The sequence below is a fragment of the Podarcis pityusensis genome (genome assembly GCF_964106645.2).
Source record: "Podarcis pityusensis genome assembly, chromosome: 12".
In the NCBI taxonomy this organism is placed as follows: domain Eukaryota; kingdom Metazoa; phylum Chordata; class Lepidosauria; order Squamata; family Lacertidae; genus Podarcis; species Podarcis pityusensis.
This window is the reverse complement of record NC_138037.1, coordinates 20,716,700-20,742,618: the sequence shown is the minus strand read 5'-3', so window position 1 is coordinate 20,742,618 and position 25,919 is coordinate 20,716,700. Positions and strand designations below refer to the sequence as shown.

Below are 25,919 nucleotides of genomic sequence, written 5' to 3'. Positions count from 1 at the left end.
TTGGTTTCACTCGTCCAAGCAGCCTGTCCACATCCTCGGAGGTAACAGATTGGAATTGATCCCACACAATTTGACTAGACAGGACTCTAGCACTCCCCCGCCCCGGCCCTGCTCCCACGGTGGCGTCTACCTCTTCCCGAATCTGAGCGACTTTATCTGCAAAAAACTTTGCAAAATCATTGCAGGAGATCATGTGGCCCGTATTGGGCCCCGATGTAGCAGGTGGTTCCGCTAAATTGCGGACCACCTGAAAAAGTCTCCTGCTGCTGTTTTCTGCAGATGCAATAGAGGCGGCGAAGAAAGCCTTCTTCGCCGTCGCTACCGCCACTTGGTAGGCTCGACACTGAGCTCTAACCTGTGTCCGGTCAGCTTCAGAATGGGTCATCCGCCACCGGCGCTCTAGCCGTCTCAACGATTGTTTCATTGCCCTCAGATTCGTGGAAAACCACGGGGCCATCCGGGCTCCATGCAATCGGAGAGGGCGCTTCGGAGCCAAACAGTCAATAGCCCTGGTTAACTCCACATTCCAGCGGGCCACCAGGGAATCAGCTGAAAGGCCATCAACATGGGATAAAGCATCCCCTACCACTCTCTGGAAACCATTTGGATCCATTAAGTGGCGGGGGCGGACCATCCGAATCGGTCCCACCTCCCTGCAGAGGGGAAGGGTCGCGGAGAAGTCAAGTTGCACCAGGAAGTGGTCTGACCATGGCACTTCTTTTGTTTCGCTTTTACTTAGTGTCAGAACACCAACATCCATGGAGGTAAACACCAGGTCCAAGGCATGTCCGTGGCTATGGGTTGGGCCAAACTTATTCAGGGACAGCCCCATGGAGGCCATGCTTTCCACGAAGTCCCGAGCGGCCCCTTGTAAGGTCGTGTCGGCATGGATGTTAAAATCCCCTAGGACAACCAAACTAGGTGTCTCCAGGAGAACATCCGCCACGACCTGAAGCAGCTCGGGCAGGGAATCCTTGGTGCAGCGGGGAGGTCGGTACACCAAAAGGAATCCTGTACTGCCCCTATTGCCCAACTTCCAGAACATGCACTCAGAGAACTGGGTCTTCCCAATAGGATGCCTGGTGCAAACTAATGACTTCCTAAAAATCACTGCAACCCCCCCTCCCCGCCCACAGGGCCTGGGTTGCTGTGCGTAAGAGAAACCTGGTGGACAAGCAGCGGCAAGAACAGGCCCACCTGCTTCATCCAACCAAGTCTCTGTTACACAAGCCAGGTCAAATCCTCCATCCATGATCACGTCATGGATGGCAGTGGTCTTATGAATCATTGACCTGGCATTGCACAGCAGCACCTTCAGGCTATGTGGGTATCCCTTGCTGATTCTAGTATCCGTCCGGACAGGACCAGACCCGGAGGCAGGGATAGTCCTCAGACAACGACTAAACCTGCCTCCTCTGTAATGACATGGTCTGGTCTTAGCGTAACTCCTCCTCCTACCCGTGATCACTGAGATTGGTTGTCCCAGCGCATCCCCCTCCGTGGAACATACCCCAGCCATTTTGCTGGCTGGGACCCACTCCCCGGCAGCCCTGACCCTTCCCCTTAAGAACAAATTAAGACTTTAAAACAATAAAAAAACCCAGAAAACAAAAAACAATACAAATGAAAAACTATAAAAATTACAAATCCATTAAAATCAAACAAATTCCCAACTAAACATCCATCCCACCCCCATCCCCGTCCCTGCATATACAAAAAAATGAAAGGAAAAGGAACATTTTAAAACAAACTCTGCGCCCCTCCGGATCCCCCTGGGTCGCAGCAGCAGTGACAACAACCGTCCCTGTGAGGCCTGTCAGGCCCCGCCCTGGGCCAGGTGGTGAGTGGCAGGAAGGAGCAGGGCCCTCAGACACTCACACAGGAGAGTCCTCCTGGGCAGCAGACGCCGCAGTCCCTGTGAGTCCTTCAGGCCCCGCCCTGGGCCAGATGGTGAGTGGCAGGAAGGAGCAGGGCCCTCAGACACTCACACAGGAGAGTCCTCCTGGGCAGCAGACGCAGCAGTCCCTGTGAGTCCTTCAGGCCCCGCCCTGGGCCAGATGGTGAGTGGCAGGAAGGAGCAGGGCCCTCAGACACTCACACAGGAGAGTCCTCCTGGGCAGCAGACGCAGCAGTCCCTGTGAGTCCTTCAGGCCCCGCCCTGGGCCAGATGGTGAGTGGCAGGAAGGAGCAGGGCCCTCAGACACTCACACAGGAGAGTCCTCCTGGACAGCAAGAAGATCAAACCTATCCATTCTTAAGGAAATCAGCCCTGAGTGCTCACTGGAAGGACATATCCTGAACCTGAGACTCCAATACTTTGGCCACCTCATGAGAAGAGAAGACTCATTGGAAAAGACCCTGATGTTGCGAAAGATTGAGGGCACAAGGAGAAGGGGATGACAGACGATGAGATGGTTGGACAGTGTTCTCGAAGCTACCAGCATGAGTCTGACCAAACTGTGGGAGGCAGTGGAAGACAGGAGTGCCTGGCGTGCTCTGGTCCATGGGGTCACGAAGAGTTGGACACGACTAAACGACTAAACAAAAACAACAACACATTTAACACATGCCGGGTTTCATTATCTGTTGATGGGCACGGCTTGCATTAGAGGAAAATGCTCTTATTAAATACAATGGAGTGCTGTGACTGAAAAGTGATCTGTGATATGTCTGCACAGTATGACAACTGTTGGCATACATTACGAATGAACACTATGGTATGAGAATTAGTCTGCAAATCATGCTTCTGTGGACCCACTCAAAAGGCTGCTAATTTCTGTAACAGTTATCGAAAATAAAATTAACGTACAGTGGTACCTCTAGTTACGAACTTAATTCGTCCCGGAGGTCCGTTCTTAACCTGAAACTGTTCTTAACTAGAGGCATGCTTTCGCTAATGGGGCCTCTTGCTGCCGCTGCGCCGTTCCCATCCTGGGGCAAAGTTCTCAACTCAAGGTAACTCTTCCAGGTTAGCGGAGTTTGTAACCTGAGGCGTTTGTAACCTGAGGCGTTTGTAACTCGAGGTACCACTGTAGTCCCAAAGTTAGGGCCCAACCTAGATGACAAGGAGAGAACTGGAACTTCTGTCACTGACTTCAATGAACAGGGGAGAAGACTCAGATGTTTCTGTGCTTTATCGATTAATAGCAAAGGCATAGCGCTTGCCTAGGAAATGACTGCATTGCTCAGCTCTGTTTCTCTATATCCTTTGTGTTTACTGATGTGCTTTCCACCACAAAACTCCTAAAATGTCACCCCCTATTTATGTTTCTTTCCACGAACTGCAATTCTGATCAACTCTAATTGCAACATGTTCCCTCAGGCATGCAGCAATTTTCCTGCAAACCTTGCAGATGAGTTAAAGGCAGAAGTATTCCATGTGCCTGATTCAAAACCAAAAATATGCATGCACATAGTGTACATAGGGTGGTTTCAATAAAGCCTTAAGTATGGCATTTTGAAAAATAGGCTATTTACAATTATATCCTGCATGTTCACAGCAGATCTTTTGCCTTCCTCAGTGATAAACCCCAAAATAATTTTCACAGTAGAAGTCCTTTGGATGATTTTGACTTGGTAACCAATTCATTAAACCAGATTCCTATGACTAAAACAGCATTTGTGAGTGCCTCTTCCCTGGGAAGTCCCTCTAAAACTATTGCTTTATCCTTTGTTTCTTTCATGATTCTTTACCCTTCTGGAGCCACTTCACATCTTTGTGTGTGTGTGTTTTTAAAGATGTTTTAAGTCTGCACCTAAAAATATAAAACATGGGCATGACAAATTTGTGTATCCTTATACTTGGCAAGCTTCCTGTTCTCATAAGGATGTGAGTCACAATTCCCACTAGCAAAGTCATCACACGACCAGTTCCATTATACTGGCATATAATTGATAGCTTAAAAAAGACATTTCATAAAAAGTCTCACTGAAAATATAAGCCACAGGCAATACCATGCAAACAGGAGAGCAACTCTGCCATTTTTTGTAAGTCTGGCAAAATAAACAAACAAGGGTTTCATTAAAAATAAATAAATCTTGGGCTGATTCATTTAGATTCTACAAACACGCTCAACACACATGCATACAAGAATGCGTATTTTTGTTTAAATGCATACAAACCCCATGTGCTTTGGGGGAAATGCATACCAAAATACTGTGAATTGTAATGTGTGTGTGTATATATATGTGTGTGTTTAAAACAGATTGGGGCTGAGGCAGGGCAGAACAGACTTACAAATACACACTGAAAAAAGACTGAGCCATTCCTACATCGGAAGTGCAAAGGCAGTAGCTGAACCACATGTGGGGAGGTGTCTATGTGGGCCCAACTTTCTCAAGAGGTCCATTGCCAAAGAAGCTTTCAAAATGAAACTTCTAATGTTTTTGGGAAAATGTGTTTTACCCTTCTCGGAAATAAACTGCAATCATACCTAGTAATAGAGAGCAACATAAATACTGATCTTAGCTTGCAATATATTTATTCAACTTAATGTCATCTTGGCTGCTTCATTTCACTATCACAATGGCAGGCTATTGTTTCTGAGTGATGCTAGAAATTGCTGATGACACTTTTCTATTCCAGTTTAGTGCTTTGCTTCTTCCACATACTATTTTATGAAACGATGTCAGATTCCTTGTACTGTGATCTTCTAATTAGCAAAAGGAGAGGAATAGTAGCCATTCTCCAAAAGAACATTTTACATGATTTTTATAATACAACATAAAAAGAAAATATTGTCTTGAACTAAAACATATGGTGGAAACACATCCAAAAAAGTATCAGTCTAGATGCAGCCAACATTTTGCTTTCAACACTGAATCAGAGACTGGAAACATTTGGGGCACCCTGGTTTGTGTGTTGTTTTACACATGTAATTTGCCTCTCTGAAAAAAAGGCTTCCTGTTTGATTAAATGATAAATAATACAACATGTGGTACAATCCAAAAATAATTAGGGTGAAAACTCAGTTGCCATTTCATTGCTACTTAAATCCAGAGCTTCTTTCTGCTTCCAGATGAACGAAAGGGTAACACAATATTTGGAACGCAGACACTGCCGAAAGAGAACTTGGCCTCTGATACTGTGGCCGAAAGTGAACAGATTCCAGCTGAAAATGGACACTGGGAAATTCCCTTTTGGACTGAAACCTAACTATTGGCATGCCATCAGAGATTGCATTAAGCCAAGATGCTCACTAAGCCCTTACCCCAGAACAAACAGGAGATGTCAGAAGGTGGATCTATGGGGCTGACTGCCTTCTTTTCTTAGGAACACTTATGGTAAGGCGTCTCCTGGTGTACCAATGGCCCATCTAGTCCAGCATCCTGTTCTCACAGTGGCCAACCAGATGTCTATGGGAAGCCCAAAAGGAGGAGTTGAGCATGACACCACTCTCCCTCTCTTTTGGTTTCCAGCAATTTGTATTCAAGAAGCCCACCAACTCTGACAGTTGGTAGTCAGAACATAACCCTCGCAGCTAATAGTCATCAGTGGCCTTTTCCTCCACGATTGTCTAATCCTCCCTTAAAGCCATCTAGGTTGGTGGCTATCACTGAACCTTGTGGGAGTGAATTCCACTGTTTCACTATGCATTATGTGAAGACGTGTGGTGGAGTCTGCCCCTTTTATTATTCTGAGTTTGTTGGACTCTATGCCCTCTTTTTATTGGACTCTATTTTTGTTGGATTCCATCTGCCTGCAATTTGGCAGGCTTAATCCAATCTGGAGGGGCTCCTATACCTGTAAATTTCACCCACTTTGGCAAAAGAGGGGAAAGTAACATCAGATTTTAAATTATCCATTACAGTGAACTTTTATACAGAGTTGTTCAGAACCCAAAACACAGACTGAAGTGGAAAGAGCACAGAGTGACCCAGAAACACACAGTATCAGAATCTGTAAAAACATACAATTACAAGGTGACTCTTGGAACTTGTGCATGCCTCTTCCTCATATAGGTAGGCTTTAGATGTGTACTACGGATTTAAAACCAGAATCATTTTAACCTTCATAGGTAAAAATGTCATTTGTATTTAGTGAACTTCTTTTAAGTGTGGGGAGCCACTTTAATTTAAAAAAGCAGAAATATGTGCTGTCCTTAGGAAAGAATAACAATTACTCCTTTCTTCATCCTTAGCATAGGACCAGAGGGATTAAAATTACAAGATGGTGGGGGAAGCTTATAAATGTTGTCTAGCATGCTTTAAAGTTCCTGAGAGTATAAACCTAGAAAACAAGAAAGCTAGTTAACTGAAAGTTACTCTTACGGGTGACCCACATTGATAATTACAATGCGTCGGCTTGGCTCCACAAAACCATTGTTAGCACATCATCTGTTATCACTATGTGAACACAGTAACTGTCAGCTTAATGCAAGATTAATAAATGTTTATGCATTGACTGGAATTTCAGCTGATGTTTTACAATGGTGTTTGCATGAGGAACATGGCAGAAACAACGACAGAGCAACAGTGGGTGGTCCCTATGGAAATAGGCAATAGTTAGTGGATATGCAGACTTTGAAACCTATTTTTGAAAGACGTCAAAGGATTTGGATCAGTCCAAACTGGTTACAATGAGGTATTATCCAAAACTGTGAACACATCACTGGGCAAGAATTAACTGTAGATAACTGCAATTAGCAGGGGGATCTAAGCCTGTGGCAAATGCTATAATAATCTGACATATGGACATGGGCTGGAATCCAAAGTGGTGTGTGTGTGTGTGTGTGTGTGTGAGAGAGAGAGAGAGAGAGAGAGAGAGAGAGAGAGAGAGACAGACAGACAGACAGACAGACAGACAGAGACGAGAGAGACAGAGAGAGAGAGAGACAGGGAGTTCCTGATTGCAATCTGCCCCCTTGGAAAACTGCTATTGAAAATCAGGATGTCCTAAGAATGGGCTTTCAAATAGCATAACTTGTGGTCATGCAAGGTATTTGAGGGAAGTCCTAGTGTGCATGACAAAGCATTTGGGCATGTGCTTCTGGCTCTTTGAATCCAGGCCATGATCTTAGTTCAGCTGTATTCAAGCATATGTAAGCTGTATAAATAATTTTTGAGTCTTTGATGTGGCCACCAACACACAGAAGGACAAGGTTGGAGGTAGACAAAAATAAAGGAAGAATAGAAAATGTAGGAAAAGAACAAAAGGAGCAGAGGACAGGAGAAGCAAGAAAGAGCAGGAGATGCAGAATCGCTGGTGGAGGACAACAGGGTTTGGTGTGCAATGAGTTTATCCTGTTCATTGGTTTCCATGATTGCACATCCTTCCTCTTTCTCCACAGGTTAAGTGAATAGTCTTGGAGAAAAAGGAAGGGTAAGACTCTGCAATCAGGAAAGGGACTGGATGGGGGAACACCTGCTCTCTGACCAGGGAGCAAGAGGATCTAATGCAACAGGCAAACATGATATTCCCAAATGTAGACCTTTCCTCTTATGTCAACAGAGCTCCAGCTGTTCCACTAGCTTTTGTGGAGAACAGGGACAGGCTTATGAATAGGCAGTACATTAAGAAGGAATGATATTTGGACTCTGGAAACAGTAAAGTGTGGGGTGGGGATACATTATCCATCAATACTTGACAAAGTTCCCCATGATATTCTTGCAGAGAAGCTGATAACAACAGCCAACAGTGTGATGCAGCAGGGGGGGAAAGAGCTCATGCTATTCTAGGCTGCATCATCAGAAGTATAGTGTCAGATCACACCTGGAGTACTGTGTCCAATTCTGGGTGCCACAATTTAATAAGGGTATTGACAAGCTGGAATGTGTGCAGAGGAAGGTGATTATCAAGCGTCTGGAAGCCTTGTGTGGAACAGTTGAGGAGCTGGGTATGTTTAGCCTGAGTAAGAGGAGACTAAGAGGAGATATGATAGCCATCTTCAAATACCTAGAGGGCTGTCATGTGAAAAATGGAGCAAGCTTGTTTTCTCCTGCCCTGGAAGGTAGGACCTGAATGGCTTCAAGTCAAAAGAAAGGAGATTCCAACTAAACATCAGGAGTAACTTCCTGACAGTAGGAGCTGTTCAACAGGGGAACAGACTCCCATGAGAGGGAGTGGACTCTCTTCCTCAGAGGTTTTAAAGTAGTGGTTGGATGGCCACCTGTCATGGGTGCTTCACTGGAGACGTCTGTATTGCAGGGGGTTGGACTAGATGGCCCTTGGGGTACACCTTCCAGCTCTACAGTTCTATGATTCCAGGATTGCAGAACTTATCCCTTTCTTCAATACTGCACTATTAAGTTAGATTGAGAAGGGGAAAGGTCAGGCTGGAGACCCATTGACTGGAGGGGGGGAGATGTTACCTGGCTAAGTATTCAACTGAAGTCCATTTTGAGAACCATTAGTCTACATCATTAAAATTAGAATGTTGGAGTCTATATACAACTCTAAGAGTTTTGGCTCAACATTTAGAAAAACTCAAATCACCGTAAACATTCAGAGAGTACAGAAAGTCTTATGGGATATAAAATTCATCCCTTGAAAAGCAATAGGAGTTCTGATAATCCAGAAAATATGAAGCCAAAGGTCTTATAGCATACTTTCACCTGAAGTGTTTTTTTCAATTTTATGTTTATGCTATTGTATTTTGAGAGACGATTAACATACAAAGAAGGCACTTGAACTGACAGACAGGACAAAGTTCTTTGTGATAGATATATTACACACACACTTGATTCCATTCAATGGAAACTCATTTTACTAAGATTAAAAGAGGAGCCAGGTGACTCACCATATGTAATAGACATTAGGGGGAATGGATTTTGCCAGACTTGTTGCTTTTCTCCTCACTGTGTACATCTGCACAAGTCTCACCCATGGGACTCACTCTCTTCAACCATTGCCATATCCCCCTTTGCTTATCTTTTATCTGCCTTAGATTGTCTTTTCTATATTTATTTCAATTGCTTTATATTGTTAGCAGCCTGAATTTCCCTTTTCCTATATATTAATGTAAGGTAAGCAGAGTTCTTCTTTTCCAAGTCCTAGCTTTCTGCTAGCATTTTATTACCTTGACTACTTTTCCAGTCTGTATTTAAAAGAGCTATCTAAAGACTGCATAAAGTTCAGAGTACAGAGCTAAAATATTCAATAACACCACAAAGACTCTTTCTCAATGGGTTTAAATAAAAAACAGAAGTGTAAGCAGATGGATATGTGTTGTTCACTAACATCCTGGCAAGGTGGCCCAACGGATAGCTCCGTTAACCAAAACTTGACATAGTTATATATTAGGGGTATGCAATGACTGCACGATTCAGTATGGACTCCTATTCAGCACTCTAAAAAACAGCCTGATTTGATCTGAAGTGTTTCAGATGTTGCCAAATTCAGCCTGGGTCAGAATCTGAATCCTGATTTCAAAAACCAAGTTTTGCAGACACTTTTCAAATAGCCAAATCACCCTTAAGTTGCTTCCAAGGTCCCCAACTTCAGTTAAAGGCATTTCAAAGAGATGCTGCTTCACTCTGGTTTAGTTCAGGCTTCATTCAAATCTGCTGCAAACCCCTATTTTATATTATATTTCCTCTCCAGCACCACCAGTTAAGCTAAACTTGGGGAAGCTTTATCCAATGTGCCACTCTGAAGAAGTTTGTTCTATGGGAATGTGGAGTGGTGATAACACAACTATGGAATGTCTTCCCCAAATACACCCGTCCTGCTGGTTCTCTGTTGAGTTTAGAAGGCTTGTTCAGATTCATTTGCTCTAATACATGTTGAACGAATAAGCAGGGTTATTTGGTCCCCCACACCCCTTTACACACAGGATCTAGGCAGATCCACTTTCTGACAATAGTTTACTTTTCTGTGGGGTGTGTGTTTACAAAAAGTTATGTTCCTCGTAGCAGCTAGGATGCTACAATATTTTCTTTCTATCCCCTGCAATTTACGTGCTGTAAATTACGTGTAACTGTCTTTATATACCAGTGCACTGCTAAAGCCACTCCCGACATCAGGAGGGGGGGGGTTGCGGGCTCACGTCCCCATCCACATCCTCACGGGGCTGGCTGCAGCCCTGCGGGACTCAGGGATTCCCGGGTCTCATTATTATTCATCATTCGCCCTGCCAGCCAATCAGCTGGTGGTGGGGGCGGGCTTATACGGGGGCATTTAAGGTCGGGGCAGCCCTTGCTCGCCCCTTTTCTCCATTTTGCAGCTGCGGTTTTCCCACCCACCCGCCCTTTAGGTTGGAATTTGGACTTTGCTATGGGCTTCGGCTGGTCGCCGCAAGGGGCCTGGTAGGAGTTTTTGCATTTGGCTAATTGGCTGTATTTTGGAAGCCACTTGGTTTTTTCGCCTACCTCGTAGCAAAACATCACAACACCTTTGGTTTGGGCGGTTGGTTAGGCATTGGCAGGGGTATTATTATGCAAATGAGTTGGGGGGGAGGAACGCCATCACCTCCCCCAAATGATGAAGGGTAGTTCGTTAAAGGACTCCGGGGGGGCATCGCCTTGTCCGAAACCTACGGGGGCTAGGGCCTAAAGCGCGCTCCCGAGCGGTAACCCCTTGGGGAGCGCCTAGGGATGTGCATCTCGGGGGCTCCCCCTGTTGGTGCTTAACCCTTCCAGGTTTATACCAGTTAGTCAGATAGGGCCAATGCCTAAAGCCAATACCGCTCTTTCCTGTAATCAATAAACTTGTGGCCATTTTTCGCCCATTAACCTAAATTCTGGTGTCCTGTGTCTTTATTTATTCTATCTTTGGGAGGGGGCGGGAATCGCCACGCAAATGTGCGTCAAGCATTCTGACCCCTATGGATAGGGTTTTGACAGGTCCGAACAAATGAAGTACTGCATTTGGACATGGAAGACCAAAGTTCAAATCTCGGCTCAGCCTTGGGTTCACTGGGTAGCCCTGACCATGGCAGAATCTCTCAACCATAAGGAGCTTATAGTGCCTCAACAGAATGCATCCCTCTAAAATGGATAAGCGTAATAAGAGGATGGGCCACTGGGCCCATCACCTCCTGGCAAATAGAAGGGGAAGAAATGGAGGCAGTGAGAGATTTTACTTTCTTGGGCTCCATGATCACTGCAGATGGTGACAGCAGTCACGAAATTAAAAGACGCCTGCTCCTTGGGAGAAAGGAGATGGCAAACCTAGACAGCATCTTAAAAAGCAGAGACATCACCTTGCCAACAAAGGTCTGTATAGTTAAAGCCATGGTTGGACAGTGTTCTCGAAGCTACCAGCATGAGTTTGACCAAACTGCGGGAGGCAATGGAAGACAGGAGTGCCTGACGTGCTCTGGTCCATGGGGTCACGAAGAGACTAAACGACTAAACAACAACAAAATAAGAGGATGGGAGGAGGTCTAGTGTATTATACCAAAATGGTTTTCAAAACCTCTGTACTGGGGCATAAAAGTGCAATTGTCAGAAGCCCAAGAATGTTTACCAATAACTAAGTCTCAGCCCCAGGGGAAATCAGCTTAGTTCATCTGATCTGCTGCTACAGTTCTGCTAGAGCTGGAGCTCTTTCAGACATTTTGTCTCTAAACATTACATTTTCTTAACTGCTTTTCAGTCTCTAAACTTGTACTTGTCTCAATCCAGAAGTTTATTTATATTTCCCTCAATCCAGCAATTGTTGGTTTTTAAGTGTGGGAGATCCAAATAGGAGCTTTCCTGCTCTAAAAGCTGAGCACATTTCTTTCAATGAAAGAAGAAACATATCCATGTGAAAGGAATGTGACAGTCCGCATGGCCGTGAGCTCCTCACAGGTGCTCAAGCTCAATGTGGGTCTCCATACTGACTGAAATTGAGGATGTGTACAGGGCAAAAACATGTAAGTAACAAGTCTATTATGAAAATGTTGTGGCTGAAGTTCTGCTGCACGTACAACCTTCTCACCAAGACCACACACAGGAGAACTCATTCTTGTGGCTTGAGGAGAAGCAGAATTTGCACGGCATAAATTCGCGGGCTCTGGTGTCAGTCAAGAAGCAGAACTGTGCACATCGTTGATTGGCTTTCTTATTCACAAAGCCACTGCCCCCTACTTGTCAAAGCTCATTCAAAGTATAAAAAGGGCAGTGGTGGGGAGACCTTCAAAAATCAAGCACCATTTTTTAAATGTAACAATTGTGTACCTTTCGGAATTGGTGCCAGAATTTTTTTTCCTCACCATCCCTTCTCCCTGTTGTGTCATTTTTCTTGGATTGTGAGCCTGTAGGCAATGACTGTTCCCCACCCCACTCCCCAAAAAATCTCTGGACAGTGGTTAGAAAATTGTGGGGGCTTTAAAAATTATTATAAAAAATAGATATTTATTCATTTATCTTGCTCTATCATCACCATCGCTGCTGCTGCTGCTGTTGCTATTTCTGTTAATGTGACTGCTGATAATGATGATGACGACGATAATAATAATAATATCCCAGCAGTTTGCAAATAAAACCCAAAACAGCAGACAGCCCTGAATGGAGGAAGAGGCAAGCAGGAAGATGGAGTCAGGACTCAATCCAGAAGTTTCAATGCCTGGCCATTTATCAATGCAAAGTTGCAATTCCATAAGGACTTGCAGGTGAAGCATAATAAGTGGGGTGAAGTAAATGTCAAATTAATATATTCTATACATTTCTGCAGGCCTAAGAGGATCAAAAACATTATTTGATATTTTTGCACACCTGTCGAGTAGATCTGAGTAGAAGCTTTCCAGTTTCCACCCTTAGGGCCCTATCCAGTCCTAAATTGTCCCACCAGCTGCTGGACTTCAGAACTTTTACAAGACTGAAGATTTTTTAAAGGTGCTGCATGACCTAGAGACTACAAATAGATATATAAGCTTCACCACTTGCTTGGAGCCTGCCAAGCACCCAGCCAACAAAGAAAGAACAAAGAATGAAGCGCATTCCTCTCCTCCGTAGCTACAAAGACATGAATGGAGACCTTGCTGTAAAAATGAGACTCCCCTCCTCTACCTGTTTTACTTCCATAAAAATAAATAGGTATAACAGCTGCTGCTTCCATATTAATGCACACAAATAACCAATCCCTGGTATGTTACACAAAAATACATTGCTATGGCATCACTGAGGTGGCCATTATCTACTGGACTCTGCAAAAATGCTCCCAAGAATTGAAAAGACCCTCAAGTTCTAGAAAAGGGTATCCATACATGCACACAGATGTGGTGACCCCAGAGTGCGAGTTCAATAGTTACAAATTTTATCTAGTTAGTAAAATTAAACTTGCTGTTTTCAGGCAGAAATGTATCGTATTTTCAACGAATGCCAAAAAGGCTAGTCAAGAAGTCTGAAATACCATTTTTATTGTTATTTCTTATGTTCAGCTTCTGTGAATAGTTTCTTTTGCAAGGAAACTATTTTCGCTTTGCTCAATGCCAAAAGTAATAACCTGGCACCCTGCCTCCGTGTGCTAAGCCCAGTATCTGCCAGTTATAAGAAACTCATTTTATTAACTGTACATATAACTTTAAATATATATATGATAGTACTATTTACAAACAGTGTTCCCCCGGGAGGTCTTCTAGCTTTTTCAAATTAAAGGAACCCTAGCCAGGATTCAAAGCTATTTCAAGTACAAATCAGGGGTTCTGTCATCCACCTTCAATAAATGCCACTTATGTAGAACAGGGAACTTTCCAGAGTTGCATGAGAGGCAACACAAGGAGATCCATAGGACGGAAAATCAGTGACCCCTCTGTGCACGCATGAAGAATGCTTTCCACTCATGCAAAGGGCCCTTTGGATCCCAGCCTGACTTTTCAACAAAGTCTCCTAAACTGAAATTTGCCTTAAGACAATTGCAAGAAGCTGCTCAGTGTATTTCTGTGGTTTAGAAACGATGCCAAGTCGGAAGGAAAGGACATTCCCTGCATTCTCTCAAGCAAGATAAATACAGAAGAGAAACCTAGATGAAAGATGGAACTGTTATCTACGGCCCGTGCCAGATTCTTTGGCTTTTTGGCAAATCCTCTTAAAGTTGGAAGACTCGCCGAGAGCAGCAACCTTTTCCATTAAAATGAGCAGTATATATTTGGGTTTAGCATACCTTGTTTATATATTCCGAACCTTCAAAACTGTCTTATTTAAAAACGTTTTAATGATTCCTTCTGCACAAATTGGCCACAGCTCCACTTATTTGAAATGGCTCATTTATCACCAAAAGGGCTGCAGGGCTCTGCTTCTGTTGAACTGCTCCAATAAACCTACAGCTCGGTGGGACAGGCTTCTTTTTATAAGACGAAAAGATATTCAGAACATGCCAAGATAAGGGTGCCAATTTCCAAATTTGTTGTCCAAATGTTCCTAAATTAGAAACGTACCAAAGCAGAGACTAAAGAAGGTAATGATAAGCTCATCTCAGCGGCTCTTACCATCTCTTGCCCGGGATTAGACTGACAATGGGTCTTCGCCCGAGTTGCTGTGGTTGCCGAACACTTGATGATTAGCAGCTTAATGTGTGAACTGACTTCACCACTGAAAGGCAGGATTTCAGAGCTGACACAAGTTAATATGAAAATGGAATTACTGTATTTTTCATATTTTTGGGGACTCAAATTTAAGAAAATGGGGGGAGATGGCACAGAGTTGTTGAGCTTTTTTCGGGGGGGGGATTGCCAAATATCGCTCACCCACACGCGCATCACAAAATCCGCTTGTCTGTCCCCTCACCAGCAGAAGCTGCCAATTGCCCGCCCAATTGCCGCAGCATCAGCCAATCAACACCAGCCCTTGACCAATAACATGCCCAATAGCCGCAGACAGCTTCGGCAGCAACCAATCAAACGTCCACCCTATGCACTATCCATATATGAGACAACCCCCACTTTTTAGCATAATTTTTAAAGAAAAAAACCTAGTCTTATACACGGAAAAGTACAGTATATCTGTGATGGCCCATTCACACATGCAAACCATCAAGTGATGAACATGCCAGGGTGAAGCAACCATCCATCACAACCTTTGCAGGGTATCCCAACCTTTTCAAAAAAGTGAAGTGAAGGTATCTAGGTTGTACTCGTCTACCTCTGCTTATATGGCAAAAAAGATCAGGTATTTTATGAGAAGACTGAAATCTGGGGAGGACAACAAATTTACTGAAAACTGGAAAGAAAAGTATGCAGAATATCCTGGAGATAGTTTTCAATAGGATCAGGAATATCAATGTTGGTGATACTACCTCCATTTCAAACATATATATTTAGGTGCAGTTTCCTAGTTTCTAAGTTTTGTTAAACACTGCTTTCTTGATCCACCATTGAATTTTTGAAACGAGAACTTCAGAGCAAAAAGCTTTGGCAATAAATCAGCTCAAAGCAATAATATTTTTACAGTGTTTAAATTTTTCTGAACAATAAAAGTCCCAAAATAATTATTTGTGAAGTGTGTTTGAACTGCATATACGTTTCTTACGTTCCCAGAATAATAATTTGTAATTAAGTACTATAATGACTCCATAGATTGTAAATGAAAATGAGCATTTTAAAGATGGAAAACGCAAATTTTATGCAAGCTTTAAAAGTAAATTGGGCAATTAAAATAAATTAGTCATTTTTTTGGCAGTTACCTATCTATTTGTTACTACAAGACTTACCAATACATGTATTATTTAATTTTTTTTTACTTTGCTTACCTGAAGAAAGATAAAGATGCTTACAGCCCAATCCTAACCATGTCTACACAGACATATGTCCTATTAAATTCAATGGGTTTTACTCCCTCCAAAAAGTGAAGTTAGGATTGCAACCTTACTCATCACCCCCGTCCAAGAAAAAACGTTGGGTGGCTATGAGATTTGGTTTTAAACTTTTCAGATAAGAAAACGTTACATTTCTCATTTGTCTAATGGTATCTAGAGCTATTCAGACACTCAAGAGGGGCAGAAAAAAATATCCCTGTGGATGAAAACTACTGTATAGTTAAAGAAAACTTAGAACGGGGATAGATAATATGAGGGATGCATGGCACACCCACCTCTTTTTCTTGTCTCTTGCCCGTAACACAGAGAGGAAAAAAGCATGTGACAGGATGTTACTGTGCTCCACATTTCCCCACCCCCTTAAGCAGCAGCAGCCAAATACTTGAGGTTCCCGACCTCTATAGTTGTAATTCGTGGGCAATCGTTTAATTTTATCCTGATTCTAATTTTTAAGCTGTATTTTAATCAATTGTTTGATTGTGTTTTAATGTATTTGATATTTGATGTTAGCCACCCTGAGCCCAATCTTGGCCGGGGAGGGTGGGGTATAAATAAAAATTTACTTACTTACTTACTTACAATGATGTGTGAAGCAGGGTGGCATTAGGTCATGAGGCTTATTGTTCTTCATGTTATGGAGGGGGGGAGGAAGGAAGAGATTCCCCCACCACTTACCTTTACCACCCCGTTTTCATGCATTGTGATGCAGTTGTTGGGATCCTCTGACAGCTGATAGAGGGCTTGTGCAGTAGCTCGATGAACTTCTGGGTCACTTGATTTCAGGTAACGCACTAAAGGGGCAACGGCTTTGGTGTCCCCAAAGGCGACCCTGTTACTTCCCCACATACAGCAGCGAGAAATGGCCTCCGCTAAATGACGTCGTAGTTTGTCATTGTTCTAAGAAAGGAGGAAAAATAGGTCCGTTATTTAGTTAGCCTGGAAATGTACTCCTAGACTTTTGAATCAAGGTTACTGTCATATGACAGTGTTAGGAATGAATAAAAATGCAATGGATATTTCCATCCCTTTAAGCTAGGCCCCATTAGATGTTGTCACAGCTACATGAGAGCTACTTTCTATGATGAAATCTGATGTGGCGGAGGAATGGGGGCGGGGGGAGCGCATCGCCCCCAGTACCATTGGGGAGGGGGGTACCACCACGGCTGCCCCCCCAGACACGCGCCACGCACCCCATTGCACTCCCAGGACACATACCATGCCCCCAGGACACACACCACACATCCCGTGGATGATGTGCCACGCCCCCAGGATGCCTGCCACACCCCCTGGGATGCGCACCTGGGATGCGCACCAGCCACGCCCCCGCCTACTCTCCACCCCCGGTGCTGGAGCATGCAACTTCGCCACTGGGCAGTAGCTATCTGCACAGTGGAACCAGATTAGGCAGGGCCAATCATGGGAACTTCTGCTCCCAGGAAAATACTGTTTACAAGGAATACAAGCCATGCTCCCTTGCAAAGCCATATGGCCGCTCTGTTGAGGTGTCTATTTTCTTATCTTAAAGCAATAGCTTCCTTAAACTGACTTGTAACATGGTAAATAGTGGATCTGTTATGTTAATAGAATATGCACTCTTTCAGTTTCAAATCAGTATCAATACACACGCACATGCAGGCTGGTGTGTACACCATGGGCTACTTATACATAAGCTACAAACCATGAATTAGCGTAGGCGTAGCCGACATGACGGAAATCACCATATTGGCTACCCCTTGTTAAGGGCTCAATAGACAAGCCCCAGCAAATCCAAGCAAAGCATCAGGCTCAGTCACACCCTTTCTCCTCCTCCCTCACAGTCAGGACTTTAGTCAAGTTTACTTCTAGTTTCGAATCATATATGCTTTATACTACATGTAAACCAGGAACTCTTGTATAAATTTGAGAATGGTTAGTTGCTTAACAAGCCAACTTCATGGGTTATGAAGCTGGCTTCACTACCCATAGTTTGTTTTAATCCTGGTTCACAAATATTGCTAAACCAATATATTTTTTTGAAAATGGAAGTAAACTTGGCAAAAGTCCTCCTCTTGGTTTTGCAGGAGGATGAGAGTGAAAGGGGCAGTGTGTGAGCCAAATGCTTAGCTAAGGCTCACTGAGGCTTATCCACATAGTGCTAAACTGTGGTTAAGTGTTCTGTGCACATGAGCCTTATAAACTGATTTTTAAACCATGTATTAAAGTGAGTAAACAAGGAAGTATCATTTTAAAAAATAAAATGAAGGCTAGGTAAATACATCATTTCAAGAACAAAATGCAGCACATAAAGAAATTGCATTTCTCTGCCTAGTCTCTAGGTCATCCTGTGTTTCTTTGTAGTTTAAAGACGTAAGGTCCTGGTCTCCTCAGCTGCTTCACAGTAAAGCCCATACCAAAAGGCTTTAATTCTGGCCCTCTCAAAGTTTTCACTTTTAACAGAATATCCTAGTTTTTCCCCAATGCACTTTGTCCCCCCCCCCCCCCATTCTGTGATAAAGTGAGTACTTTCAGCAGCCACACTTAGGATGCCATCATGCAGCAGGTTTCAGTAAGCTAGCAATTGTTAAAACATATTACAAAAAATGCATTACTTACTGTATTTGCTAGTTTGGACAACAAAGGGACAACACCATGATCTGTTATAACAGCTAAATTCTCTTGATCTTTTGCTATGTTGGTTATAGCAGCACACACACTTGCCAGAACTTCTTTATTCTCTGATTTTAATAAGTTGACTATCAGCTCTAAGCCACCAACAAAGGAACGAACCATTTCACCAGCATCCTGAGTGAATAACAAAACAAAACAATTTACTTAATTGGCTAAATCTCCATTTAATGTAAACAATGGTTCTATGAAAACGCAAGTTGCTTTTGCTCTTGTTTTTCCATTTTAGAGCTAATTTCACTGCCCGTTCTTTCTCTCAGTTTCCAAATGTGATTGTCCATTATGGGTTGTTTCCAGGCTTAGTCATGCTGAGAGTAGACAACGGAAATTAAAGCTAGGATTTAAAGCTAAATCACGTTGATTTCAATGGACCTGTTGTTACCATGATTAAGGACTTAATCCAAGCACAGCCTGCAGTGGTCCAAACCTGATGGTTGGTTGAATACCAAAAGTGTTCCTATGCACCTTTCACTGTACAAATCCAAACCACAACTAATCAATATGAGCTGCATTGTAAAGTAACGTGAATCCTGAGATGTTGTCTGTGTTGTGTCAGGATTTATGTGAATATTGAGCAGCCTACATCAGACATGCCCTCCTACAGAGAAATGTAAAATGTGAATGTACTATAGGAGAATAAATATGGTATAAGTAAAGGTAAAGGGACCCCTGTATATTCAGCATCTATTCTTATCCCATGATCATGGCAGCAATTTCTCTAGTCACTGTAACCTCATGAATAACTGCAGAGTATATTTGTGGAGAGGTCCCTCAGTTACATATTACATTTCTTCATTTCTCAGAACTATTCTCATAATAATCCTAAATCAGGTTTCTCCCCGCACCCCTTCACAGTCTAGGCTGGGGAAAAGACCCCTCATTACAGATGTGTACAAGAGCAACACTGAAGAATAAACAAGCTTCCCCAAGGTCACATCAAAAGTCAGTTTTTGAGTGAGCCCTATCCACTGGAATCTTTGGGGTGCTGTGGACCATGTGATTTGCAGGACCAGATCATCATCACTTGTTGATTTTAATATCAACATTCCTTGACATATATATTGGTCTGCCAAAATACTGAAGTTTGAGACCTCTTTCAGTTCTCGGAATGAGACTCTCTTCTGAGTTTGAAGTACTGTAAACTAAATGCTGCTTTGAAAAGGCACCGTGTTTATAAATATTCTACCCTCATAGATAAAAGCTTCCCAATAAAAAAACAACACAGTAGTATTTTCCTTTTAGAATATCTTAGAAAGCTTAAGATGTCAAAGCCAATTTATCAACTCTGGCTACTTTTGCCCAAAAATGTGATGGTGTGGTTGAGCAAATAAACTTGAGTTACCAAGAGTCCTCTGTGGACTCCATTTCCTTCTGGAGACCTGTCCCTGTCCCGTTCCATGGTTTGCCATTTTGCAGCACACCCGACTTTACCGGAGGGCAGGAAGGGGGAGAAGGTTCAGTTTGCCTCTTTTGCATTTCATAAAGTATCATTATATGAGAAAGGAAAACTAATGGCATAACGTAAGAGATAAACACATGAGGCAAACGTCTTGGCAAATAGCTATATAAGGATGGCCAACTTTGATTCCTGCGGGGAGCGGGGCACACAGTCCTATAGACAGGAGCCTGGTGGGCCAGAAGTGTTTTCTGCCATATTAGGTGACTCCTTCATGAGTGGTCAAGCTCCATAATGAGGTTTAGTGGCCCCTATATGTAAAGATCCTCTTGCCATAAAGATGCCTCAGATTGCTAAACCAACTCAGTGCACCTTCCAAATTTATCAAATCAGTACTGCTATCTCATTCAGCCAAATTAACCTACTGGTCCCTGAGGTTTTGCAACATGAAGAAGGAAAGCATGCCTTCTTGGCTTTGCTGGCTGTGGGGACACACTGAAGCACCCTTAAAGGGCTTTACAAAGGTAACTGGCTAACTCATGGGTAGGCAAATTAAGGCCCAGGGGCCAGATCTGCCCAATCGCCTTCTAAATCCGGTCTGCGGACAGTCCAGGAATCAGTATGTTTTTACATGAGTAGAATGTGTGCTTTTATTTAAAATGCATCTCTGGGTTATTTGTGGGGCCTAGGAATTTGTTAATTTTCCCCCCAAAAAATAGTCTGCCCCCCCAAGGTCTGAGGGACAGTGGACCGGCCCCCTGCTGAAAAAGTTTGCTGACCCCTGGGCTAATCCCTTGCTGCAGACTACTGGGGAACTGAGCACAGTGTCACTCAGAGACGCACACTGGGGAAAACAGGCACTCCTGATTGGCTGGCACTCTGGCAAAACTGCCCCCTCCCCCCCGGCAAGGCCAATGGCATCATTCATGCTATATAGAGATGCTGCATGGTTAAATGCCTTCAAGTAATATGGAGAAGGTAGCACATTCTCTGTCTCCTATGTGTGCTCAGAGCACAGTACAGAACTCTTCCCACTCCTATTTTATTCACAGTTTTATGTGCTGAAATATGAATGGACTGGGAGAAACATAGCAATAAACAAGCATAGCCTCAGAAACAATTTTTTCCATTATTTTTAAGTACTCAAAATTAAGGGGGAAATCAAACTAACTTTCTCACTGAAATACGGAAAATAATAATGGTAATATGAAGAAAAGTTTTTGCATGTAGAAGTTGAGGTCGGCTCAAGAGGCCATTACCCACAATTAAAAGTGTCTAAATCATTTTTTTATCCTATCTGTCTTTGTTTAGGATCAACAGAGCAAGCATGCTTGAAACAAGGAAAACTTTGTAATTTCTGAATGTTTCTTATGTTTACATTATTCAGCATAGGGAATAAAGGAGTATCTTGACTACAAAATGACTTTCCAATATCAACAGAGCTCAGAACACTTTTCACTGCAATTCTTCATAATTATTTGCTTTGATTGGCTAATGCACTTCCACTCTGTCACAGCAATTACTTCTACCGTTATGGTTTGTAGCTATTGAATTAACCAGCTAATTAATCTAAATCTACTTCTGTTATGGTGATTCTGTTGCCTGCTTGGCCGCTCTTCTCTCTCTCTCTTTAATAAAACATATTAAAATAAATGTTTCAATTTTATATATATACCCTACCACTACAAAATAACATTAGTCACCACCAAGCAAAGTAACACTGCTTGCCATAATACACAGAAATGCTCTGCTGGGCTAACACAACCCTCCCTCCCTCTATGCACCAATATAAGCAGCTCAGGTATATCAGGACTTCTGCTTGTAATGGAGGAAGGCAGGGAAGACTTCCCCATACAGGGAACCACTTTTGTGACCTGTACCATAGCATAAAACTAAACTATCTGCCTTAGTTTTAGTATTCAGTAATTTTCAACTCCTTCCTGCAACATCCTTGCTTTCTGTTTAATCCTGCAGCCCTGTGCATTCAAGGTTTTGGGGATTATCCATTTGATAGTGTCCTACAAAATCGTAAATATAGCCTACCAGAGGCAACACATTCGCCCATATGGATCAAAAGCATTTTGACTACCTAGTGTAAGAGGAAAGAATAGAATGTCTCAGCTTGCTCTCCACTGACTCCAGTGGTTTAGCACCTCTGATCTGCTGCATTGTTTAGAATTTGGATGAAAACCAGAATTTATAGGCTATTCTTGTTTTCATAGAATCATGTTTTGTTTCAATCCCAGTTAAATTACGAAGTGTAAAGAAGAGCTTCGGTTTCCCCCTTTCTTTATCAGTACATCTAAATCCTGCATTTCATAGTCTGAGAGCCTATTTTGCAATTGATAATCACAGCTTTTTGCATCTATAGTTCAATACTACCACCCTTTTTACTGAACTATATGTTTGGTGTGAATTTTTTAAACATTGCTCTTGCTTGGGGATGATATACTTGTCTCTTGGAGGAGAGGTAATGGCATATTTGGGTATTGGGTGGTTATCGCTTCTCCTGGTATGAGAGAAGCTTAATGCAAAGTTTTGAGTTGCTGGCATATTATGCTAGCTAGGTTATACAAATTGAATAACATCTCTGATCCAAAATGTGGGAAGGGCTGTAGGCAAGTCTTGATATGCTGCAATTTACAATAGTGTATGTAATGTAATCCAATGTTGTTGGAAGTTTGCTATCAAAGCAATTTAGTAACAACGTGGAATTAAGATCAATACGGTAATAATCTGTAGCTTTAATATATGTTTTGAGAAAACCTCATTTTAGCAGCGTAAACTTTGGGCTGCCTTGCTTACCATGGCTAAAATTTTGATAGGCAATGGAAGGATTCTAGAGTTTCAGAAAGCAGTGGCTTTTAAAATAACGGGGGCTCTTACAGGAGCTAGGAGATGGTATTTCAAAAAGATGAAGTATCACCAGATGGGCAGCATCGAAATCAATAGATTATATTCTCTGCAGCCAAAGATGGAGAAGCTCTATCTCTTTGATCTTAGTTTCAGCCGCTGATGGTGTGTGTGTGTATACACATAAACTTTCCAGGTCTTGTTCTTTTCTGGGCTTGTTTCTAGATACAGTGGTACCTCGGAAGTTGAACGGAATCCGTTCCAGAAGTCTGTTCAACTTCCAAAACATTCAGAAACCAAAGCACGGCTTCTGATTGGCTGCAGGAAGCTCCTGGTAGCCAATCAGAAGCCACAGAAGCCCTGTCAGACATTCGGGTTCCAAAGAACGTTCGCAACCCGGGACACTCACTTCTGGGTTAGTGGCGTTTGGGAGCCAAAGTGTCAATTCGCAAGGCGTTCAGGATCCAATTGTACCCTGCTAGATCCCCTTCCCCCCTGCAAAATGCATAGGGAAAGATCATTGCTTTCCCTTATTTGAGGGAACTGTCAGTGGCTTTGTACCATCAGCAGCCATCCCACCGATTCCTACTAATGATCAACTTAGTAAAATACTTAGAAAATATTTTCTCACCTTTGCATTTTCAATGCAAGGACAAATAGCCCAGGCTGCACTCGCCTGAACATCTGGATGAGGGTTTTTCAGCAAAGACCATAACAAACGAACACCATCCAAACGATCAATTATCCTAGTAAAGAGAGGCATTGAAGATATCAACTGAAATAATACTTAACATTCTATTTATTAGATGGTTATTGCGCAAGACCCATGTGTAAACCCATGTTTTATCATTGAAACATCCCAACATCGTTTATAAAGCGTATCTGTAGAAATGTGGCTTTGAACGAGATACACTTTTTCAATGAATCCTCTACATTCCCCCACCCCGCCCCCAGCACTTTACCTTAAAATTCTTTTCTAGAAAGTATAAAATAAAATAAACGGCATTATATAGCTAGGACCCTTGTAAACTTTAAAAATGAGCCACGTGACTTTTTTAACAAGCTGCATGCAAAGTCGAACCAAAATTCAAACATACTAGTTTCTTTCATATAGCAACAAATACTTTCCAAAACAAATATTTATGCCAAAAAACTATGTACTTAACTCTATATTGAGTCTATGTTTAATTTATTTACCTTGCTGTATGACATATTTTAAATTTCTATGTTGCTAACCTAACATTTGGAATTAAAATGGGTCACACCACAGTGCACCCTTTGTTGGGCATGAATAACGTGCAACTTGTTTCCTATGTGCTCCCTACCGACGAGACTAACACTGAATACCGTGTTATAATTGCTTAAACATACTGTAATCAAAGTATCTTCATGTCTAGCTGAAAAATGAATTATCATCAGAGTCATCTTTAAACCATCTGTCTTATGTTTATATATCAATCAGTCTAGGGGATCATAACTTCATATTAAAGTCCACCGAGTACTTTAAAACGAAGAGGAAGACCAAACAAAACTTAATATCCTTTACAAACATGGCTTTGTTCAGGAAGATATGTAAAACTCAAAGCAGATGAAGTGAAGATAAAGACAATCAGGCATACTTTGATTTATAACCTCAAATGTTTAATTCTACACAGTTTGTCCACATCTTTAATTGTGAATACATTATTTTGGAAATAAAATAAAATACAGATTTTTACCCATGTAAAAAAATCAAGCAAGAACATCTAATTTCTGTTCATTATGTAAAATGAGTTTGCCAGGAATGAAAAGTAAGTAGAAAATCAGGCAAGTACGTAATCATACAATTATTTTGATTCAGACAGAATGATTTAGGACACGAACTCTCTGTCTAAAGTAAGTACAGCTTTATTTAAATTGATGCAACCTGGTTATATAATTTTGCTTCCAGCATCCAGGTATTTTGGAGAGGAGCAAGGACAATGTGAAATGTTAAAACAAGGCAGGCCGATTTACATGGCCAGTACAAAGAACAGCAACTTCAAAAAACACAGAGGAAATCCAAGTTTAGACCACAAAGCGGTGATAAGATGACAATACAGTACACACAAGAACATATAAAAGGATTATGCTAATCCTTCTCTGCAGAGGCGGTTTTAGGGTACCACAACCAGTGCAGTTGCACCACAACAATGCTGTAGAACAGATCGCAAGAGGAGTGCTAAATTTCAGCATTATACAGGGCATTACTGAAATTTGAGAGCCCAAAGTCCACCACTGTCCTCTGACATGTTTAGCAAGGGGTGGATTTCTCCTCATATGACTGTGGAATGGAGATTCCTATGCAGAGGGAAAACACCAGTGCACAAATGTTTGGGGCATCAGGTTGGGAGGAGGCTCCACCCACTATAATAGGTGCTGCCACCCCCTCTTCACCTGTCAGTCTGTCTTCTCAGAACTGCCTGCTTCTTGGCCTATACCAGGTACATCTGCCTCCGCGAAGCCAGTTGGCAGTTTCTACTAGTTGGCTAGATTTCCATCACCTGCTCTTCTAACGTGCTGTTTTCTGCCTGTTGAAGACCTGATATTTATAAAGCTGTGGCCCATTAACCCCAAAGCATGTGTCTTCATTCATGTGTCGAACAGGAAATGTGGCTTCCATACTGAGTTTTCTGTTTTGAGGCTTCCGGTCTGAGTTTTCGGTTTTCAAATGTTTCAGAACTCAAATGGTCTTCCAGAACAGATTATGTTCGAAAACCAAGGTACCATTGTGTATCTAGAACCAGTATTTTATCATCATCTGTAGAACACTTAAAAAGTATGCAGAGTGCTTCTTACTGCTTCTCATATCAATCCCCGAGTGGCTGGCCATTAGAAATCACAGATTAACAGTTAGAAAATGTAGCTTGACAAATCATAGTAAAAGGATCAAGACCACCCAATGAATCCATGCTTTACTGTGGATTCAAGAGCATTATCTTTTGAAACACCACCTGGGGCACTCTGCTAGCCTTCAAAATACCAGTTTAACACCATTTCTATGGCTGCTGTAACGTTATACTGCCTTGAACTTGTCTTCCTTTCTGCACACATTTTCTGCCTCCATTATCTGAACTAGTCTATCTATACTTGGTCGGCCTTGATAGCTCCAGACCCCCATGCACTAGACTGCTTGATCCTGTATCACACACTGTCACACTAACTCATAGCAGTACAAGCTCAGGGGACAAAGCATTCCCTTGCAATGGTGCTGAAAGATGAACCAGGTTCGTGTCTCCGCTCCTCCACATGCAGCTGCTGGGTGACCTTGGGCCAGTCACACTTCTCTGAAGTCTCTCAGCCCCACTCACC

General features: G+C 42.5%; 1 protein-coding gene across 3 annotated transcripts in view; it reads right to left on the bottom strand.

Annotated features, from left to right (window-relative positions):
- The window catches only part of ODAD2 (outer dynein arm docking complex subunit 2), an 83,750-nt gene that overhangs the window by 7,202 nt on the left and 50,629 nt on the right, over window positions 1-25,919 (bottom strand). Inside the window, exons 18-21 of one of the 3 annotated variants that reach the window (XM_080975277.1) lie at window positions 23,221-23,335; window positions 18,269-18,457; window positions 16,352-16,573; window positions 3,740-3,993 (exon numbers count right to left, since the gene is read on the bottom strand). In XM_080975277.1, coding sequence (XP_080831403.1) covers window positions 3,859-3,993; window positions 16,352-16,573; window positions 18,269-18,457; window positions 23,221-23,335 — 661 coding nt within the window. In that variant the 3' untranslated portion in view covers window positions 3,740-3,858. Of the gene's footprint in view, window positions 1-3,739; window positions 3,994-16,351; window positions 16,574-18,268; window positions 18,458-23,220; window positions 23,336-25,919 lie in introns of those variants that run through there. The other 2 variants (XM_080975276.1, XM_080975278.1) reach the window with 2 other exon arrangements.